Source organism: Pezoporus flaviventris, unplaced genomic scaffold (genome assembly GCF_033815535.1).
Source record: "Pezoporus flaviventris isolate CSIRO_AGI_PZ_B2104156 unplaced genomic scaffold, CSIRO_AGI_Pfla_v1 ptg000049l, whole genome shotgun sequence".
In the NCBI taxonomy this organism is placed as follows: Eukaryota; Metazoa; Chordata; class Aves; order Psittaciformes; family Psittacidae; genus Pezoporus; species Pezoporus flaviventris.
In genome coordinates this window covers 2901694-2924039 of record NW_026892597.1, presented here as the reverse complement: position 1 = coordinate 2924039, position 22346 = coordinate 2901694, and the positions used below count along the sequence as shown (strand labels likewise).

General features: G+C 47.8%; 1 protein-coding gene across 1 annotated transcript in view; it reads left to right on the top strand.

Moving 5' to 3' along the window:
- LOC133277071 (store-operated calcium entry regulator STIMATE-like) overlaps positions 1-22346 on the top strand; it is a 35597-nt gene that overhangs the window by 8225 nt on the left and 5026 nt on the right. Inside the window, exons 2-7 of the mRNA XM_061468622.1 lie at positions 4794-4842; positions 5963-6058; positions 8629-8750; positions 18111-18223; positions 19264-19347; positions 20361-20477. Of these exons, the coding sequence (XP_061324606.1) occupies positions 4794-4842; positions 5963-6058; positions 8629-8750; positions 18111-18223; positions 19264-19347; positions 20361-20477 (581 nt within the window). The remainder of the gene's footprint in view (positions 1-4793; positions 4843-5962; positions 6059-8628; positions 8751-18110; positions 18224-19263; positions 19348-20360; positions 20478-22346) is intronic.

Below are 22346 nucleotides of genomic sequence, written 5' to 3'. Positions count from 1 at the left end.
TCTCGAGCTTCCCCACTTGAACTCAATCCTGGAGCAATTGTTCCCAACCTGTACTCAACTTTGCTGCTTTTAGACTTTACACATTTGTCTGGAAGCTTGCCTGTACCTCTGGTACACACTGGTGTTTTCTTTCCCTTGGAAAGATTGATGGGGAGGGAAAGGGATCTAAATGTTTATGTGGATTTGACTTGCTTTTAATGTGTTACTAGGGCTGGTTTCTTGTTTAGTGTTAGTGATGTGAAGTCCTGTTTTGTAGTGATGATGTGAAAAGGCATGAAGTGAGATTGGGCTTCCTGCAGAGGTGTGCAGTCACATTGCTTCCTTGCAAAAGCCAGCTTGCTTTACAAATGGACAAAGCTGAGGAGGGAAGCAGAGTTAGAATAGAATCATAGAATCAACTGGGTTAGAAAAGACCTTTAAGATCATCAAGTCCAGCCTTTACCCCAGGACTGCCAAGTCTACCACTAACCAACCCATGGCACTGCATGCCTCTCCATCCAAAATAATTGATACTGTGGCTGTAGCACTGTTAGGAGGACAAATTCCTGATAACTTCTGGTATAGACCCAGGGCATGCTAGTCTCTTATTTAATCTAATGGGACGTCAGTTCTGTCCCATCTTATGCAACCCTTTGTGCACTAAACTCAATTTGTAGTTGGGTGTAGGTGCTAGAACGTCAATATCCCATATTTGTTTGCTTGATGCATGCATAAGATGCACAGCTTGGGGTGGACTGGTCTGTCTGAGCCATAGCAGCAAACCCACATCTACAGCTGGTGGAAAACCGAGTTGACCCCAGTGAGTAGAGACACGTTTTGAGAAGAGCAAAGCAGACTTCAGCCTTTCTCCAGCCTCAGCCAGCTGAGCTGTGCATGCCATGGCTTGGAAGGGAGCAGGGACAGTGCAGTTGCTGCTTAGCCTGTTGCTCCAGAGCCCACGTTGCTCCCAGAGCACAGAAGCAGCAGTGCTGCTTCCAAGTGGACTTCGTCAGCTCCTTGAGTGTTTAAAGACCTGGTGCTGTTTTTATATGGATTTAGCATCACCCCCTACCCTCTGGGTGACGGCTACCAAAGGACTCTGCTGCCTCTTCAAGCTCTGTTGATCTTGACTGGCTTCTGGTTCAATTTGGAGACAGCCCGCTGCAGCCCTGCACAGTAAATGCCCTATTAAGCAGTTAATTATTTCTCTGTAATACTAGCTTTTATCTTTAATACAACAGTTTTACTGTCTCTGATAATTACACAGTCTCGGATAACTCTTAAATCTAATGAGGCATGACAAGCTGTGTTCAACAAGGCAAGACACCATTAACTTCTTGCCTCTTACTTGTCATCTTATCGCACTGAATTACTGTATTTCTAGCCTGAGTGGCTGTGGATATGTAACATGTCACTTCTCATTAAGAAAATACTGAGAATCAGCCCTGGTGCTCTCATGGTCAGGTTAGTGGTCAGCTTGGTGGCCTGCAGACTCCTCCAACTGCAGCATCATGTTCTTGGCCGCATGAGCTGAGCAAGACGGGTTCAGTTTAGGTACTTCTGGTTCCTCAAACAGCTAGGTTGGTCCATGGGTCTCTTGTTTATGGGCGAGTGAAATGCCAGTGGCCTTTTGAAGGGCATCAGGGATGATAGACCTTGTTTGTGTTGATGGAAATTACTGCTTCATCAGGGATTGTAGTGATAGGACAAGGGGTGATGGGTTGGAACTGAAACAGGGGAAGTTCAGGTTAGATATAAGGAAGAAGTTCTTTACTGTGAGGGTGGTGAGGTGCTGGCACAGGATGCCCAGAGAAGTGGTGAATGCTCCATCCCTGGCAGTGTTCAAGGCCAGGTTGTACTTGGGCAGCATGGTCTGGTGTGAGGGGTGTCCCTACCCATGGCAGGGGGGTAGAACTGAATGATCTTAAGGTCCTTTCCAACCCAAACCATTCTATGATCTTGTGCTGGGATTTAGCTGGATAAGGGAAACAATGCGGTTTTTCTGGACAGGGATAGGACACACACTGCTGCATCAGTGCCTGGTGTAACTTGACATGACCTCTCCTTCATTACTCAGTAATGTCAGTAATGAATCAGATCGTTGGAGTGCTGGTTTTCTATGGGTTTGATAGTGTCACTGAAACCCCTCCATGTGCTTGATTGAAATCCTGGGCTCTGGGGATTGTCTTTTCATATATTGTGCTCTCACCCTGCCAGTAAGAGTAGCACAAAGTTGTACTTCTGGAATGTTGAGGCTCAGGCAGGGAAGTTCCTGCATCCTTCCAGGCTGGACCAGGAAGACCTTTCCCAGTGGAATGAGCCCAGGCTGTCCCGTGGGGCAGATGTGCCCAAGTGCACCTGGGCTGAGCAGGTCAGTTAATTGCTGTCTAGACAGAGAACAGCAAAGAGCCCTTTGTTTGGGATGTATCCATCCAATGTGTTGGTGCTTTATCCCAGCCTTTACTGAGCCTGCTGCTGGCTCTACTTCTCGAGGTGGGTTTGCCTTCTGGTCTATGTGTGAGTTGGGCCGTCAAAGCTGCGTATCTATCTCCCCACTGAGCAGAGGAGGAAAAGCCTTATTTCAGGTTATAACCTGAGTCATTGAGTCATTCAGATTCCCTGTGGGTATTTTATGGGTTGCCCATGGGACTAGCTACTGTGGCGTGCCTGAATTAGATCAGTTCCTGGTTCTAAAAGGGCATATTTTTTTTTTTTTTTTTTAGTTGGAAGCGATTTGCTTCTCTGCAGTTTAATTAACTGAAAGGCTAATGAGTAAGAAGAATGTGAATCTGCAAGAGGGCTGGATATCAAGTTGTGTTTAAAATTGTGCTGGCCTTAGCAGCAGTGTTAGTGATCTAAACTGGGCCGGAGGTGTTGCGTGTGCCCTGTTCCTCCCATGGGCAGTAAGGAAACTCGTGTCTATAGAAGTGCATCTCCTTACCCTGCTGGAGAGCAGAAAGAACATGCAGCTCTGATGTCCCTGCTTTTATCTGTGTCCCCATCTTCATATCCACAAGTTGCCCTGGGAAGTATCCTCATGTGCCAAGAACTGTCGGCAGTGAAAGGAGTCCCTTTGGCTGCACATCTGAAAGCAGTGGCAGATTACATGAAGCTGGGTGGAGATGAAGAAAGAATAGCTGTGATGAAGTGGGATGGTGGGTGTGTGTTCTGGCTTCTGGTTGCTTTTAAAAGGAGCTACAGGGCTTCAAATTGTGAACCCTTAGTTATGATAAAACCTAATCATGTGTTTGGGCTCCTGTAGTCTGTGTCCTCTTCAGTACTCACTGTAGTGGTTTGCCTGGTTTTGGGCAGAGCTGGGCTGTGTAGCAGGATTTGGTGATTGCTCACAATAGGTACTCCTGGGGTGGTTTCTCTAACGGGGTCGTACATTGCATATTGATTCATACTCAAGTGTTCTGCTGCTTTCAGGCTCCTGGTTTCACTAGATGGCACCACCAAGCAGCAGCTCTGCCCTCATCCCCGTCAGGATGTTAAGAGAATGCACTGAATCGTTATTTTTGACCATTTCCCTCCCAAACCATCACAGCTCCTTATTTTTAACTCTGGATCCCGTTCAAGCTGGCAATGTGTATGGGGACTGATTGTGACAGCTTTAACCTGCTGTCGGTGACAAGGAGAGTGATTCCAGCAGCAGAGGCAAGGATGGGGAGCTGCATCCTGTGTCCACCTGAGGTTTGGAGGCAGCGTAATAATGATGTCTGTAGCTCTAGATGTAGCTGTTGGCAACCTTACCACAATGCAAGACAGTGCCACTGAATGCCCTTTACTTCTGGGGTATCACTTCTAGCTGGAGTGATAGCAAACCAGTCAAAAATGACTTCTGCATGAGATATGGAACTTAGTATTTTCCTATTAGCAGCTCCTGTTTGTGCATGTAAAAACTGGTTGGGCCCAAGGAGAGCATCAGAGCTCTGTGTCAAATTAACTAGGACCTTCTGAGATGCTTCTGCAGTGCTCAGTTCATGGAGAGCTTGGGAGGTCGAATCCCAGAATGATTTGTGTTGGAATGGACCTGCAAAGCTTATCTAGTCCAGTCCTCCTGCAATGAGCAGGGACATCTTCAACTAGACCACGTTTCTCAAAGCCATGTCCAACCTTGACTTTTCAAGGAAGGAAGAGTTGCATCCATTATCTTTCTTAGGGCATGTTTTTGGTGGTACTGAAGCCATGTGTCTAAGACCACTGCTCCACAGTGGTAGCCAGTGGGCATGCAAAATACTGTGTAATGAGATAAGGTTTTAAGCCTAGCTGGCATGGAGCCATGTCAGCTCACAGGGGGTTTGGGATTGGCATTAGTACCTTCATGCTGGAGATGAGCGCAGGGTGCTGCGTCCTTCAAGGTCCTCTGGTCCTGTTATCTGCAAGAGGAGATGGCTTTATTTCCCTGCTGTGACCCAAAAGCTTAGTGAACTCATGGGCTGTAACCATTTCAGTGTCGGTACCATCATTTGTTTGCCTGGAAGAATTACTAGGGCTGGTAGATGGTGATGATCCCTCCCTAGCTTCCCTTGGGTCGCTTCCCATGGCATGAGCATGCTGCTGCTGAAGGATGCCAGAATCAAACGCCTACCTCCCAAACACCTCTACTGTGCCTCCTTCTGACCTGTGGGTGCACGATTTCTCTCTGGTCAGTTGGGAACCAAGTCGCTCGGATTTGCTCAGCTTTAGACTGGGAAATACTGAGGGTGCTCCAGAGTTCTTTGACTGCTTTTGCCTTGAAGGTTGGCACAGCCTGCACTTGTGCATCGGTTCAGCTCTGCTGGTTGATGTAACCTCTCTCATTCTCTTTGCAGTAAAACGATTTAAGGAACCAAAGGCAGAGAGGCGTCCCTGGAGGATATGGTGAGACTTTAATTTGGGGGTTGATTAGACCATGTATATGTAATACTACTTTCTCTTGTACTGACAACCTTCTAGGCCCTCTGAATATCATAGAATCCCAAAGTGGTTTGGGTTGGAAGGTACCTTAAAGCTCATCCAGTTCCAGCCACCTGCCATGGCCAGGGACACCTTCCACTAGAGCAGCTTGCTCCAAGCCCCTGCGTCCAACCTGGCCTTGAACACTGCCAGGGATGGGGCAGCCACAGCTTCCCTGGGCACCCTGTGCCAGCACCTCAGCACCCTCATAGGGAAGAGCTTCTGCCTTCTGTCTAACTTGAGCTTCCCCTGTTTCAGTTTGAATCCATCACCCTTTGTCCTGTCACTGCAGTCCCTAATGAAGAGTCTCTCTCCAGCATCCTTGTGTGCCCCTTCAGAAACTGGAAGCTGCTCTGAGGTCTCCACGCAGCTCCTCCAGGCTGAACAGCCCCATTTAGTCATTAAAGGAAATGCTCTCCTTCCAAGGACACTTCAAAACAGTAGCTGGTGCTCCCTAGAAGCAAAATTCTCTGCCTAGCTCCTCTAGAAAAGCTTGGGTTTACTGTAGCTGATGGAGCAGAGGGGGTTTGGTCCCCTCCAACCTGCTGGCACAGGAGCTGTCTCCCAGACAGGGTCAAGTCTTGTTCTTCAATTCAATAACCATTTTGGTGTCCCCTGACCCAGCTCAGGCATAGCTGGGTATTGCTACCTCTACAAAGGATCTCTGTCTATTGTGGGGTTTATGGGGTTTAGAGAGGTGGGCATATGGGGTGGGCTTGAAGTACAGTCAGGGCAGCTTGGCAGCATAGAGCTACCAGTCAGCATTAGTGAAGAAAAGCCTGTCAGTCTCCTCAGTTTGATTCTTCCTCTATAATAACTTGGGAATTCAACCTAATTCCCTGTGGATGGGTACAAACAGATGTAAGTTGCTGGTATATTTATTTATATTCTTTTTCCTTACGTATTTGAAGTTGTCCAAACTGCCCCTTACCACCACGTAGAGCTTCTTGGACATCAGTGCGTCTTGGAGGGAAGCAGATCCACACAGGGCCATTGCTCTGCTGCTGGTGCTCCAGGGCACTGATCCTTTTGTCTTTTCTTCCAGGTTTTATGATACATCCAAGCAAGCAATAGGCTCCCTCTTCATCCACTTTGCCAATGTTTTTCTGTCGGATCTCACTGAAGAGGACCCTTGCTCTCTGTAAGTATATGAGGTGCTTGCATTCACACCCTGTATCTGGAAAAGGAAGAAGCGAGCCTGTTGGGAACTGCCATGCACGGTGGAAACTGATCTATTTGAAGGACTAAGTGGGGATAAACGGTCTTGAGCTTGTTTTCAGGGTATGGATTGTCTAATGGTCTTTGCAGTCTGATGAAGTGATGCGGTCATGCTTTTGTGATGATCAGAAGTGTCTGGAAATGTACTGGCAAAAAAACCTGCAGTAAATAATGAAGTGTGGTCTTGAGGAATTGCCACTGAACACAGCCAGCTTGTACCCAGGTATCCAAGAAGCCCCCAGCATCCTGGCCTGTATCAGCACCAGTGCGGCAGCAGGGCCAGGGCAGGGATCATCCCCCTGTGTTGGGCATTGATGAGGCCGCACCTCGAATCCTGTGTTCAGCTCTGGGCCCCTCACTACAAGAGAGACATTGAGGTGCTGGAGCGGGGCCAGAGAAGGGCAGTGGAGCTGGTGCAGGGCCTGGAGCACAAGTGTGATGGGGAAGGGCTGAGAGACCTGGGGGGTTCAGTGTGGAGAAGAGAAGGCTCAGGGGGGACCTGATGGCTCCCTCCAAGTGCCTGAGAGGAGGATGGAGCCAGGAGGGGCTGGGCTCTGCTCCCAAGGAACAAGGGATGGGACAAGAGGAAACGGCCTCAAGCTGCACCAGGGCAGGTTTAGATGGAGCTGAGGAACAATTCCTGCCCCAGAGGGTGCTCAGGCATTGGAACAGGCTGCCCAGGGCAGGGCTGCAGTCACCATCCCTGCAAGGGTTCACACCCCATGGAGACGAGGCCTCAGTGCTGTGGGTCAGTGGTGGCCTTGGCAGTGCTGGGAATGGCTGGACTGGATGAGCTTAAAGGGCTTTTCCAGCCTGGTTGGTTCTATGATTCTATGTCAAATGTCCCATCTGTTGGCACCCCAGACTTTGTAATTTGGCTGGTCTCAGGGCTGTATTGAGAATGTTTTCCTAACCATGTGGGTGAAGGTCCAATGTATGGATGTGGTTTTCAGATATTCAGTTGCACCTACCTCTTGTAGTCCTGGGGTGGGGGCTTTCTAAGCCAGCTTTTGGACTTAATATAGAAGTGCCACCTTTATGTCAGACCAGCACTTCACAGCTGCAGATTTAGTTTAAGAATTAACTTTATCCTGTTTTGATAAATTCCTTAAGGCTTCAGAGTGCTGCTGAAAACCTCCTGGCCCACCTCCCTTTTATGTATTAAAGTGCAGCACATCTATGTTTCTTAAAACAGAGACAAGTTTGGGGCTAAATATAGCCTCCGAAATGATTCGTTGTTGTTGTTTTAAACATACACTGTTAAAATAAACCTGTTCATACTTGTGAAAAGTGCCTTTGGGTTTCAGTGTGTGTTTTGGGTTTCCCTGTGCTGCCTGATTTAGCATCATGAAGAGGCAGCTGAAAACCCTGCAGCCCTGGCTCTGGGCTTTGAGGCTCCTACACCACGTGTCCTGCCCAGTGTAAACCATCAGAGCCTTGTGTTTGTATCAGAAGACTCTGATTTCAGCAGCTTGTAATAAGCTGTTCAGAGACTTTGGATGTAGGAAACGTTAATGTTGTGATTTCAAAAGCAGATAGTTATTTTTGGTGTCTATGTTGAAAGGTAGGGTCAAGTTCTAGATAAGGAAATGTTTGTTCCTGTAGCTCTGTGCTTGGTATTGTCTTCATGCTGTAGAAATCTGGCCTCGTCTGACAGCAGAGATTCCAGTAATGGAAAACTGGCCAGAAAACATGAGTTTGATACTTTTTTTCCTGTGGAGTTCATTAAAATACCAAGTCTTGGATTAGAGCTTGGGCCCTGCAATCTGCATAAGGTCTCCTGCTGGTGGTGCTCTGTCCAGTGAGGCTTAAACCTCCAAAGCTGCAGAGCAAGTCCATTGAGCCCGTATCTCCTGACAGGGGTGGGTTCAGCTCCTGGATCTGCAGTGGGAATCTGAACTGGAGGCTTTGGGGGACCCCAGGGTGCCAGGAAGCTGAGCCCAGGACCCATCACCTCTCCCAAGAGCTTCTGCCTCTCCATCTGTGTCTGCTCATAGGAGCCTCTTGCAGCTGCTCACTAAAATGGACTTTATTCCCCTCCTGCTGCACAGCTGGCAGAGCAGCTGTGGTGTCCAAGAAGTTTCCATTTCCTTGTATGGAATTCCAGGAATGTTTGGTTCTGTTTCCCTGTAACTTGGGATTTCATCCTAGTAAGGACAAATGATGCTGCAAATGGAAAGCCTGCTTTCTGGGGGTAACTCTTAAGCAAGGCTAGCCCAGGAAGCATTTAATGCTGTATGCATAAATGAGTGATGCCAGAGACCTGATGGAGCCTGCTCCCCTTTTTGCTAAATAGGCTTTGAGCTAAGAAATTGCTGGTAAGGCTGTAGGAAAATCCAGTAAAAGAGCGAGGAAGTGAGCTTGGACTATGAAATGGGAATTTCTTTTAAATCTTGGTGTGTTTTTTATGGATCCCCATACTGGAAAAAGAACATTTTTGAATCGGAACACAACTGAAACCTGAATTTTCCTCTCCTGCCTTCTTTTCCTTAGCTACCTTATTAATTTCATCCTTGATGCCACGCTGGGGATGCTGCTGATCTGGTTTGGTGTGAAAGTTGTCTCCTGGATCGTGCAGCATAAGAAGTACACGTACCTGGTCTTTGGAGAATATGGTAGGTGTCATAACCATAACTGCTCCCAGCTATGAATGGGGAGAAGAAAATGGGAGGAATTACAGCCTGGGGATAAAACATGTGTTATCTCTTCTCCAGGGAGTCATGGAGTGTAGCAGTGATCAGTGTATTGTTAAATGCTGGCACATCACTAGGGCACAGGTACCTCTGCTGCTGCCTTGCCAAGCATACCTGAGCATAGCAGGCTGGTGATTAAATCCTTCAGTGGATAATAAAGCCCAGGGCATGCATATGATAAATTAAGGTATTTGGGGGTGGTGTTGGTGACTCTTGTGGGGTTCCTTCAGGGTTTTTTTCCTAGCCTCTTAGCTCAAAGCAGGGAGGAGCTCTTGCATTTGCCTTGAGCTGTTGTAGGTATCAACAGTAGGACCCAACCTGGCCCCAGACCCGAGTTCTCAAATGACTTGTCCAGGGAGGTTGTGAATGCTCCATCCCTGGCAGTGTTCAAGGCCAGGTTGGACGAGGCCTTGGGTGATATGGTTTAGTGTGAGGTGTCCCTGCCCACAGCAGGGGGGTTGGAACTGGATGATCTTAAGGTCCTTTCCAACCCTAACTATTCTATGATTCTATGACTTGTGGGGTTGGGGGAGTGAGGGTTGCCAGATAACAACAACTACTAGTAGTTATTATTATTACTATTATTAATAATATTGATAATAATATATGCATGCCAGGGTCTTGCTTCTGTCCTTCAATTCCTGCCTTGAGGCAAAGTTCCAGCTAAGCCTTTCTCAGCCAGCCCCACTAGAGGGTAGCACTGCTCTTTAGAAAGAGCAGAACCAGCTTCAAGGGGAGCAGTGCTGCTCTGAGGCTGCAGGGAAGGGGAAATGAGCCCTTTGTCTGTTTGATCATGGAATGGTTGGAGAGGACCGTAAAATCATCTAGTTCCAATCCAATATTTTTTGTTATTTGTTTTATATTTTTCCATATATTTCATTATATCTAATACAATGACAACTTCAGCCTTACTCTAGAAAATACACCCTATTCATACCAGTCACAGTCCTACCTTTAAGGTGTTAATCATTAAGTCTGTTCCGAAGGTAGTCTTGTTTCTTTCTATTTTTAGTAGCTGGTCTGATAACTGAGCTGGTGGAACCTGGCCCAAATGAGGATTAGCATATAGACCCTATTAGCTTGTGAACACTTATTCAGGGTTGCATTTAGCATGTGTAAATGGGTCATGACAAAGAATGGAGGGGGTGGCTGGGTTTGTGAAACAGTAGAAGCAGCTACTGGGTAGATGACAACAGATGGGTTGAAATGATGGGATGTGAGAGGAAGGAAGAAGGCTTAAGGGCAGCGGTGATCTCCAAAGCAGGTTCAGCATCCTGACGGCATCTGTCTGGTGGGGACTACCTATTTTTCCTTAGTGGCTTGTTTCTCAGAATGCTAACATAACACATGTGAGACAGCAGAAGAATCCAGTTATTCTTGGTTCATGGATGGCACTTTTTCCTTTTTAAGCAGCAAGGACTCGAAGCCCAGCCACAGCCATCCCAGGGCACAGCTTCATGTGCCACGTCTGCAGTTGAGCAGAAGCAAGCATTCAAGTATATTGACAGCTTGCTTTAACCTTGCCTAGCAGTAATGAACTTCTGTTGAGCTGTCCCTGGCGCCTTGCAAGGGCTGGCTTAGACTGCAGAAACAGTTCACTCCTCTGAGGAATTCTTGCTTTCATTAATAGTAATAGAACTTACTGCTGTTGCTTGAATTTAGCTCTTGAATTGGGGATTCAGTATCCCATCCAGCAAGCACTGCTCTTGGCACAGGTCTCTGGCCAGAGGGACCACAATGGGGAAGTTAGGTAGGAGTCAAGGGGCATGTGTGGTGCTAGCCTGCTGTAGGCCTAGGGAAGGAAAGCACTGCTGTCCTCAGCTCGGGTGTTAAGGAGCTTCCAAAACAGTTTGGAAGATGCCAGTAAACTCCTTGCAGTTTGATACAGGCTCCAGCAATAAGATTCATTCTCTGGTCTAATTGCTGTACCAGACTTGGTGTTGCTTCCCTCAATCCTCCTAAGGCCCAGAAACATCTCTTGCAGTCCTGCAGAGGAGGAAAGGTAGAAGGGAAGCACCAAATCCGTGCTGAGTGCCATTGCTCCAGCTATCAGAAAAGACTAGTTGTGTCTTTGGCCAGTATAACCAGTACCCATCTAGGGTGTGTACTGGGCGGGAAGGGGTAATCTGTTGCAGCTGCTTCCTTTCTGGCCCTCCAGCTCTTGGTTGCATCCCAAACCACTGCAGTTATCCTTTGGTTTGGGCTCCAGTGGTTCCTTCTGCTCTGCTGCTGGTAACCCCATCTCCACCACCTCAGGTGGTTCTTCCTTGTGCCACCGCAATAGCTTCATTAACAGAGAAGCAAAGAAAAGGGAAGGGAAAGCACCTAAATCTGTGCTGCTGTTTTAAGTGTCCAACCATCCAGAACTGTTTAGAAAGATCAATTACTTCCATGTGTCCAAAACCCAGGAGACAGCCATTCTGAGATCAGCCTCTCTCAGCCAAAGGCTGCTGCAGCCAGGAATGGCCTGGCTTTTAGCTAGTGGAGAGTCAAAGGCTCCTATAGGCTTCTGTTCCTCCGTCTTTGCCCGACAGCTTTTGATTGCTCTTTGGACTGCCTCTAAGCACAGGAAACAGCATTTTAAGTGGCTGCCTCTTCTGAAGATGCTTGGCTCGAAAGATCAAAGATTGGAGAGCTTTATTCTTCAGCTGGGCTCAAGTAGAGAATGCTGGTTGCCTTCCACATACTTAAAGCTAACAAACTCCACAAATGCTCTGTGCACCGTTGCTGTAGCAGGGTAGCAGCAGACCATGTCTACGTGCTCTCCCTTTAGGGGACTTCTGCATGGAAGAGAATTCAAGCTGCAAAGGACCTGGGAGGTGAATACTCAGCGTGTTGGAGGTACTGCTGGGCTTATACAGACTGAGCAGGGGAGATGCTGGCTGGAGTCAGAGCATGCAGATGAAGCCTGGGTCAGCTTTGTGCCCTGCCTTCTTCTTCTTCCCCTATCCCAAAGCAGCAACCAGACTCCCAGGGGGGGAATCTATGGATGGCCGCAGTGTCCTGGCATTTTAGTTGTGTCTAATAACGCTAAAGCATTACTTAAAAGAAATACTCCAGTAGTTCTAAAGTAAGCAGATGCTATGAATTTGCATTAAGAGATGGTTTCTGCAGTGTGCAAGTAAAATGCTCTAGGGGAGCATTAAGAAACAAGGGGGAGAAAAAGAGGGTGTTCTTGCTTGAAAACATCTCCCTGGATGTTGGCTTGTCTATGACTCTGGTTGCGGTCACTGATTAGGCTAAGCTTGATGCTCTGTGCTCATCCACCGTCTGGAAAAGGAAAGACGTGTTGCTTGGAGGCCTTTAAAGTCTGTTTAGTGCCCTGTTGAACTCTTCTGGTCAAGCTTAGTTCTAGGAGACTGCTCTGTGCCAGCTGCTGAGTTGAACTGAGGATCCGTGTAGGCTGCTTTTGGCCCTGTTGTGATGTTATGGAAATGTTGTACAACAGCTATTCCCACATCCTGGAGCAGCCAAAGGAGCTGGCTGCTGGGGCTTGAGGAAATACTGCTGAAAATAGCCCTAAGCTGAGGGGTGTCCTGTCCTTAGCGTGCTTGGCCTTTCTGCCCCAGGACCAGGGGGGAAAGAGGACTGAGGATCCATCCTCACATGGTCAAGTGTGCGGTCGGGTCCCTTGCTCCAAGCAGGGGTGCAAACCTTTGAACCTGCTGGATGGAGATGACAGCAGCAGTGTTTATCCCATTACAACAGCAGCGTCTCCAAGGACCAAAGGGACCAGAGCAGGGACACAGCAAGCTGGGGACTGATTCCAGCTGTGCAATCACTTCAGTTCAGATGTAGAACATGCCAGAGAGGGTCTGGGGTGTCTGCTGGACCCACCTGACTGCTCTGGTGCATCAGATCCCAACCTCTGAAAACCTGTTCTTGGCCTCTAAGTGAGCACTTCTGTGCAGTTCAGATGCTTTTTCTTACCCTCCTCTGTGCTTTGTGCTGATAATTACATCCCTTGGGTTTGGAGGTAGTATTTTGGTGTACCTTAAGAGGTGTTCATTGACTCTTTCTGTCCCCACCACGCCACCCAGCACAACTTTCAGTGCTCTCAAATACTTGTTTTTCTCACACCCACCCCAACCCCTCCTCTTTGGCTGTGGTTGAGCTTTTTTCCTACCTGCACAGTCCCCAAATGACTGTAAATAAAGCTGTTTGGCAGCAGCCTGTGAGCTATGCTGACAGCTTGGTACATTAGACAGGGTAGATTAAAACCAATCCTGTTGTGTGGTAACAACTCCAGTGCCTCAAGCAGAGCTGCTTTTGCTGTGTGAGCAGCTGGGCTCCCACACACAAGAGGAATATCCCAGACATGCATTCGGATGAGGTTCTGATGGTCCTAAGTCTGCGTCAAGGAAGTTTTTGTGATGGTGGGGGGCACCAGCAGTGCTTCTTGAAGAGCAAAGTCTGAAATGCAGTGTGTGCATCCTTTGGGGTGAAGGAGGATGTTTCTATCAGGGTGGCTATAAGTAGGTTTATTAAGCTAAAAGGAGAGGTTGGTGGTGAAGTCAGGTCATAGAGTTGACATGTCCGGAGTTACCTTCCTGTTGGGCTGGGGACAAGAAACTGGAAGCGTTCAAAGGGAGCATGATGCATGTGACCTCCTAAGAGGTGTGATGTGGAGGCTGCAAAGATCCTCTGGACCAGTTCCCCACTCTCCTATGAGGAAAGGGAAGCTCTGGACCCAGAAAAGGAGAGCTGTTTGGGGGTTTGTTTGGTGTGTTTTAGCCTCTAGGTAGCAGATCGGGTTTTGCTGGCTGGCAATGTTATGTGGCACTGACAGTCTTGTTGGTGCTCACCTAGACTTAAGTAATGAAAGCACTTCATGCAAGGTGAATCCTCTCCCATCCACAGACCAGAGCACCTCTGGATAGTGCTGTATCCATTAAAGACATTAAGTTGCATCTGAGGGTGCTTCTGCCCATCTTGCTGTAGGAAGTCAGCACCTAAATTTAGGTGTGTGGCTAGCTGATGCCAGCTCTCCAGTCTTGCTTCCTAACTGTGGAAGGAGATGTGGCCAGTCTGTCTCATGGGCTTGTCCAGGGACCGCACCAAAGGCTCCCTCTTCCACAGTGAGATGCCAGTAGGTGGTGATTTGTATGTTACTGGCATTAGTCAGAGTTAGATGGATTAGTGGTGAGTTAGACTTGGATGGCAGCCACTCTGCTGTGGATCAGTGGTCCTTCTAACCTGCCAAGGTAAGGAGCAGCCACCTGAGATACTTGGTGAAGAGGAAACGAGCCACTGATTTATATCTATTTTATACATATATATATGTATACACACTTGCAGTCCCATGGGACACGCTGCTGTTTCATTTTCATCTTTGTCTTGAGTTGTATTGATACAGATCAGCCTCCTGTCCGTGGGAGACCAAGATGCAATCAAAAGTAACTGTGAAGGCACCCACTGATCATCCTGTCAAGGGCTGGAAGTGGGGTCCCATCTAATTCTGTGCTCCAGGATGGATTCCTGTACAGGAACATCTCATCTCACAGTCTGAAAACAAAGCTCGGAATGGAAAAGGAGGAGGAAGGGGTTGCAAAACTAGCAGGTTTGAGCTGGTTAAGGTGATTAGAGCAGACAGCCAAATCTGGCCTCTCCAGAGGTTTGTAGCTCTTTCCATAGCTTTCTGCTGTCTACCCTGGGCATGTAAGAAGTGCTGATGCTCCTGTATCTGTGGAGGAAATTGACAGCATCTTCTTTAGGTGATGCAGAAAAGACCAGAGTGAAAAAAAATCGTATTTGAAGCTCCCCGTTGTGATGGAGGCACCTTTGACAAGGTGGATGTGGTGGGTTGGAGAAGGTGTGGGTCTGTCCTGCCTGGTAGTTCAGGTTTGCTGTACCACTTGTATGTACCTTGTGGACTTAGCCAGTGAAGCTGGCCTCACTGAGGCACATAACTGGGGTTCTTTAGATGGGGTATTGCAGTTGCACAATAAAAACTGTTCTCTAACAAAGGGAGAAAAGGTTTCCCATTTCCAAACGTTGCTCAAGAAAACTCAAGCTATTTGATGGCTGGCTTCTTAAATAAAAGTGAAGGGAAAAGTTCTGGGGTTAGGAGCTGTTAACCCTGGAGACATGGGCAAGCCTAGGGTGGTTTAAGAAGCAGGTTGTCTTTTCTAGTGTCTGTATCAGCCTGGTTAGCCAAAACCCGGCTGGGGCTGTCTAGCCCACTGTGTGCAGAACCAACAACTATATTCTACTGTTTGTGATGTTGGCAGGGGGGCTGGAACTAGGTGATCTTTTGGTGCTTTCCCACCCAAACCATTCTATGAATGGTAGTGACCTCCCACCACCAAAACAGTGTGAGGGGGTGCAGGTATTTGGGAGAGGTCTCAAACTTGCTGCTGCTTTCTGGGCACAAGGAGGTAACAGAGGGCAGTGATTCACAAGTGCCATCGTGACTGCAGTGTAGAAGAGCCGACTTGCAAAGGGTGCTGTGGCTGTTTGCCCTGTCTCCCCATGGGCAATGGAGCACAGCTGACAACACAGAGCAAAAGGGGAAGAGTTCAAATGCAGGAAGGACACGATGGATGTGTTTGTTTTCTCCTGGTTTGTTTGTACTTGGGTCTCTGGGTGATGTAGGAGCAATGGTCAGTCTTGGGATGCAGGGCAGAGAGCAGCACTGTGCCTAACCTGTGGCAAAGACACAACGTACCGAGTCTATCGGGGGAGGCTGTCCATGCTTGAGGAGGATCAAACCTCCCTGATGTGGCCTTTAACTGCCCGTAACACTGCTCCTGTCTCCTCCTCAGGCCACCCAATGAGCTGTTGCCTGCCAAGGAGCAGATGTGTGCTCCTGAAATCCTCTATGGGCTCTGCTCTTTGTGCTCACGTGTAACCTTCCTACCTCCCTTCTCCTTCCCTCCCTCTGTGCCTGCTGGTCCGGAGCTCTCTGCTTGCTGTCCTCAGGCTCAGCAGCCTTTCTGTACCCTTGGTCCTCACAGTTCTTCCCTGCTTTGCTTCCCTCTCAATCGTGGCTTGAGCAGTTAAAACGCTGGGATGCAGGGTTATCCTTGGCACAGAGGCACTAGCCGGATGCCTCTGCTTCTTAGCTGTAGCTTTGCAATGAGGCAGATGTTTTGGTACGTTGCTAACAAAGGGTGGATTAAGGAAAAATATACATATGCCCTTGCTGGGAAGCAGATTCCCCTAGAGCTGGGCTTGGTTGGATAGCAGCTCTTAGTAAGCCCTGGTATGACCTGCTGGTCTTTATGGCCACAGCTTATGCAAACCTCTGCTGTTGTCTTCCCCTGCCGCATCTCAACAGTGCTGTGCCGAGAAGAGTGGGGCAGAGCTCCCAGCCCCTGCCATCCCACAGCGCTGCCATCTCATGGTGGGTTGGGTTCCCTTGCACTGACGTAACCCAAATACGGCCGAATTCCTGCCAAATTCCAGCCCAGTCAGTGTTGCTGGGGGTTATCTTCATATTGAAGAGGAAATGCTGCAGCTTTCCTAAGGCAGATACTGTAGTCCAGATTTGCAGACCTGAGATATTCTGATGAGCCTGGGAAGATGATAACCAGCTGGCAGGGTACTCACAGAGGGCTGAAGCAAGCGCATGTAATAGATACGGCACCATTACTGTTGTTAGCAATACAAGTATGCTTTTACTTATTACTTGATGAGTATCCCATTGGAAACATTCGTATTTAATTAGCGTTGATCCTTTCTGAGTGAATTGATCTAAAACCCCAGGTGATGGAGCCCCTGTCTCTTGCCCAGACAGTGAGTATCACACAACCACACATTCACTTCGTCAGCAAGAACATTAATTCTGTTCAGGATGGAAAAGTTATGCTTCTTGTGTTGGAAATGGTAACCAAAAAAAGCCTTCAGACCACTGCTGGTAACTGAGTGGGTAAGGCTTGGCAGGGAGCAGATTGCAAGTGATGTCTTTTTAGAGAGGAGGATGCAGGATACCGACTGGTCTCCTTGTATAGAGGAGGGTCAGTCCAGGAGTATCTTGTCTTTGGGGATTGTTTTGGGATTAGTTTTAATTTGGAAGGGATTGAGCCTGCTGTTCCAGTCAGAATACTCTGAGAATTTGTAAGCTATTTCTACAAGGCCGGTAGGGGGAAGAGTTGGAAGGGTCCCTCTCTGTGGTCTTTTCCTGGTTTGCAGAGGTGAGAAGAAATGAAGTTTCTGATACCTTGACAGAGGGGTGCCAGAGAAGGGCAAACCAAATGACTGATGCCCCAAGGCAACACATGCTTGTAAGGAACTGTCTGAGTGGGATGCTTTCTGGGTTTTCAAGCTTTCCCTATATAAAGGATTTTAGTGGTCTGTGCTTTGAGGAGATGGGATGCTTACCCATTGCACAAGCAGAGCTTCTTCCCTTCAAATCCCTGTATCCATCTAGCTCAAAGTAGCTCAGCACCATGGGGAGGATACTGGCAATGTCCATCAGCTGATGGAGAGAGGAAACCTGCATCTCCAAGGCTGTATCTTTCCCTCCAAGTGGATGAGAGCATGTTGGTTACCCAAACCAAGGCTCACAAAAGTTGATCCACTCTCCTTATTGTTCCTAGGAATGACTTCTCTATTAAGCACTTGTGATATTACTGAGCCCTTGAGAGCCCAGGAGCATCTGCAAGTGCTGGCATTGCTGGATAAACACAGGGAATTTCAGGTCTTTAGGCAGAGCCAGAGCTGTATCTCTCCCCTTTTACAGAAGCTGCCTGCCTTGTAAGACACTTGTAGGGCTTTGGCTCCAACAAAGCCATTGATCTAGGAAAGATGGGTGATGCAGGAGGAGATGCAAGGCAAGCAAGTTATTAGTGGTGGGTTTCTCTTGGTGGATTTCAGAGGCAGGTTGGTGTAATGGAGAGTGGGGCAGGAGGCAGATAAATACAGGTAGTGTTAGCATCTTCTGGGTACATAGGGCTTTCTGAACCATGTCTAAAATCTGTCATTTGCATGTCCTTCAGATTAACCAGAGGTTTGCTTAATTCCTATCTTCATTTCAGAATCAGCCCTAAAAGGAGTTGGAATACTTGAGCTTAGAGCTTGGTATGTTTTGATCTTTAGCCAAATAATGACCCAGCAGGGACACTAAACCTCTCTACCCCAGCCATGTGCTCCTACAACTATAGCTGGGAAATCTCTCCACTAGTGTCAAGTTTGGTGTTGAGTACTTGTCTTGCTGCAAAACCTGCAGTATGGAAACACTTCCCTGTCTCTAATCAGCCCGGGCATCAAGCACAAGGCAGCTCTTCTGCAAGGGCATCTCCTCCTGCCTTCTGTCTCAGATTTGACATGCTGTTTTCGCAGGTGACCCTCCACAAGCTGCTGCCTGGATTGGCCAGTGTGTCCTCTACTTGCTGATAATGGTTTTTGAGAAGACTGTGATTAGCCTTGTCCTGCTTATCCCTGGTTGGACAAAGGTAAGCCTCAGCTCTTGTAGCTTGTTTCTTGTCAGCTTTGCCTCATTAGTGGTCTCCATCATCAGTCTTCACCACTTATGACTTGTTGACATCCCTCTGTAGTCATTAGCTCTTACTTAGGTTTGGGGAAACATGGCTTTCCTAACACTTTGGCTTTTGGCACATTTTCTTGCTGCTCAACAGCTAGAGGAATAAGATGCTGCTTTTATTTCATTTTCCATCCTTGGAAGGATAAAATGGGCTGGGCTGGCAGCTGAACTACTGCGGTTCTGCTAGGGGATTTCAATATGATCTCTTCAAGTCAGTTCGTGTTGGTATTTCGTGATCCCATGCCTAAAGCAGGGGGACCCTTAGAGAGTAATTTGGAAAGAACTATCCATGTAGTATGCTGTCCTCCTCAGCTGCTTCTATATGGCAGTTTGTGCAATGGTAATTGTGTTGGTCACAAGTTTCTTTTTTAAAAGCTAAAAATAATAACCTGTGGCACTTGTAGCTGCACACTTGATGGAAGTAGGTGTGATGGGTGTAAAAGGCAATTTTGGGAGTCTGGGTAACTCCAGTTTTAAGTGCATTTACACATAGTGCTCACAAGCTGATGTGGCTTGACTGAGGACTTAGTTACAGCAATCTGGCAGCACTTACCTGTTCCTGTTCAGGGCTTGTCCTTCAAACCCAGTAGCCTGCAGTGCTCAGACTTGAATGTGAACATGTTCAGCAGCACGCACTGCTTGATCCAGAGATGCTTCTGGATTCCTCGCCATGCTTATCACATGTGGCTGGCAACCTCATTTTGCAGCAAGGAGCCAACTCCCACTAGTAGTTGTTATGGGTAGTTATGCTGAAAGACTAGGAGTACTTCTTGCTCTGTACAAAATCATGTGTTTGGCAACTGGGCTGAGGGCATAACCCATGTTATCTTTCTAAGAGCTGGGATAAAGCAAAGGCAGAGCCCTATGTAAGACACTGCTGGTGTAAGAAGGCAACCAGTTTGCAGCAAAGAGCTCTTCAAATAATGCTTCTAAATGGTTTCTCCTCTGCAGCTTCAGCAAATCCTCTTGGGTTACATCCCAAACCCTCACCTGGAGCTCATACTGGTCATGCTTGTTGTGCCTTTTATAGTCAATGTAAGTAATGATGCTGCAAGTGCTGGGTGGGGTGGTTTGGAAATCATGGTCCATCCCCATGGGGAGCTTGGGGTTAGCCTGCAGTGGCTGGGCCAGGGTGGGGAGGAGTGGAAACAAGTGTATGTGTTGTCACAAATATACAGATCTGTCACTGCTGCTGGCCATGGTCTCTCTTCTCAGTTCGTGTTCCCTTGTCCAGGCTGCTGGGTGGCTGACTTTATCTCTTTGAAGAAAGCTGGGGCTCCTTAGTTGAGGGCTACAGGCATGGGGATGCCCCAAATGCCTTTATGTTCCTATAGGATGGCTTGTCAATGGTGACCTTTGGCAACGTGTCACTAGCCATTTGGCTAGACTTCAGACTGTGTTACAGCAAGGCAAAGTGTTCAGGTTACCTAAAACTAGCTCAGCAAAACCTCTTGAAAGCTCACTTTTTTCCTGGTTGCCCTCATTCTGAGTAATGCTTGACCTGCTGCTCAGTTCCTGTTAAGATGGGAAGTGAGAAGAAGGCATTAAGATTCAGATGCTCCATGTGCAAGGAGTGAGTTGAGCTCTCTTTCAACTCGTACCATGAGCAGTGTGATGAATGCAGCATTGGCGAAGTTGGGTTTGTCTGCCTCTGCTGCCACCCTCTCTCTGCCATGTCAGGGTGCATTTCCTTGCCTGAAAGCAAACTCTGGTTGTCAAAGAACTGACCAGGGGCTGGTGCAGGCAGAGCAGATGACCCATGGATGGAGCTTAGTTCAGGGTTTATCTCCTGGTGGAAACTTGGCTTGATGTAGTCTCTTTTTCTCTGGGTCTTCAACAACTGTGGAATCAATATATGGGAAGGGACCATCTGCATTTGACTTATCCAACCCCCATGGGCACTTTTGATGCAGGGTTAAGTTAAATATTAAATTAGGTTGATCAAGGCTGGACATCTGGAGAAACCAAAAGGAGAAGAAGTAGCTGTGATTGAATCACACTGTATTTTGGTCTCTTAAATCTACTAATGTAATTTGTTTCTCCCCAAGGCCATTATGTTCTGGGTTGTGGACAGCTTGATCATGAAGAAATACAAGCAGAAGGACACCGTAGACATTAATGGATCCATAGAAACTCCTCATGCTAGGAGGACTGAGGAATCTCGGGTAAGACCAAAGTGTTGAGACCCAACTGCAAGCTTGTAGTAAAGCATGCAGACCATACTACAACATAACACCATGTTGCCTACACCTAGGGTGATGCTTCATGAATGTGGGTGATGACCCTGCTAACTGACTTCCCATGCTTGCAGCTCAGGTCAATAGAGGGCTATTTCCTGGGAGGGTCTTGTCCTATGAGCAATACCACAGCCTGTGAAGCATTGCTGAAATATTAGAATCATATATAATAGAATCATAGAATGGTTTGGGTTAGAAAGGACCTTAAGATCATCCAGTTCCAGCCCCCCTGCCATGGGCAGGGATGCCTCACACTAGACCATGTTGCCCATATTGCCCTGAATGATGCCAGTATCTTGTGGGGGATGCTTTTGCACTAACCTGGGTGGGGCTGTTGGATTGGCAGCTGAAGCTGGTGCATATCTGCACTGTTGCTCTCAACTTTCCTTGTTTTAATAGTAATCAATCCTCGCTTAGAGCTTGGTTTCCCTACTGGTATTGATAGAATCCATTTATTTAGAGGCTGAGGTGTAGCCTCTAAATGTCAGCACTTGGTACTTCATCAGCCAGTGATGGCCCCTTAGCTGTAGAAAGCTGTATTTTGTGTAGTTCAGCTTCAGTTACGGATGGAAGGAATTCTCCAGCCCCAGGAGATGGTCGTGTCAATGACGCACAGCGTGAGCAGGTGGTGTTTGTGCTTCTCATTGACTTTTGGGCAGAGATCACAACCTGAGTCACTGGCTTGAATTCCCTTCCTTCCTCTGGCACCCAGACCTGGTTTCCAAGTGCTCTGTGTACAACTGCTGGTAGCCTGCAGCTCGCTGCCAAGACTCACTGCGTAAGAGCTTCTGGCATCACAGGCTGGCTCCAGGAGCAGCTTCTGCTGAGGGATTTAGGATGTACAGAAGTACCTTTTGCTCTCTGATATCTTTTTGATAGAGTAACTCAGCTTTTGTGCTGGGCCAGATGGCCTGTTACTGGTGACATTAAAACACACAGAGGTGATAGTGTTTAAGGGTGTGCTTGGCAGTCTGCACCATGGATTCTGTGTCTCAAGGGCACAGTGGGGAAGCATGCGCTGCTCCTTAGGATGCAGTGTCAGAGGAGGCAGGGAGGGCAGCCAGATGTGAGCAGCTGCTGAGACAAGTGAATCACTCTTCCTGGCCTTGCCTCCAGATAAACCGTGGTAGCTTGGCAAGGTCACTAGAAACATGCAGCTTCCCAAGTGGTGTGTGTGGTGGGAAATCTTTTCCCTCCTCTCTCCGGAACAATAAAAGTGACCTGAGCTGGGCAGTATCAGCGTGACTCGATGGTTATGCATTGAAGCCAAGAACTCATACCCAAGACATGAAGATGGATTAACTCTGGGTGTGAACTTGTCCCTGGTTATGGCACAGTCTGGGTTTCTTGGTTGTGACTGATGTCTGAGAGTGGTACTTCCTTAGAAGAGCTAGCTTGGAGGTGTGCTCAAAATGTAAAGCTCATGGTAAAGATCTTACTCGCTGGATGTGCTGGTGCGTTTCTGAAGGTTTAAGATCAGCTAAAATTACAGCAGATAAGAAGGAGGTGACATCTCTAGTTGAGACACCACCCTCCTTTCCAGCATCTAGTCTCATAGATGGTGTTGCAGCTACTGGTCCTCTGTGGAAAAGAAGCTGCTGCACCAAAGAGGGGGCAAGAGTTTTGTGGCCTCTAGTTTTGCATAGTCTGAAGGGAAGATATATGTTAATCTCCAGAAGCTAGGAAAGTCTATTCTGGCAGCTCAACCAGATGGGTTGTTTCAAACTGCAGAAACAACTCCCGCAGTCTGACTCCTGCTGTCAAAGGTTTCTTCCATCTTCCAAGCACTTGAATCCT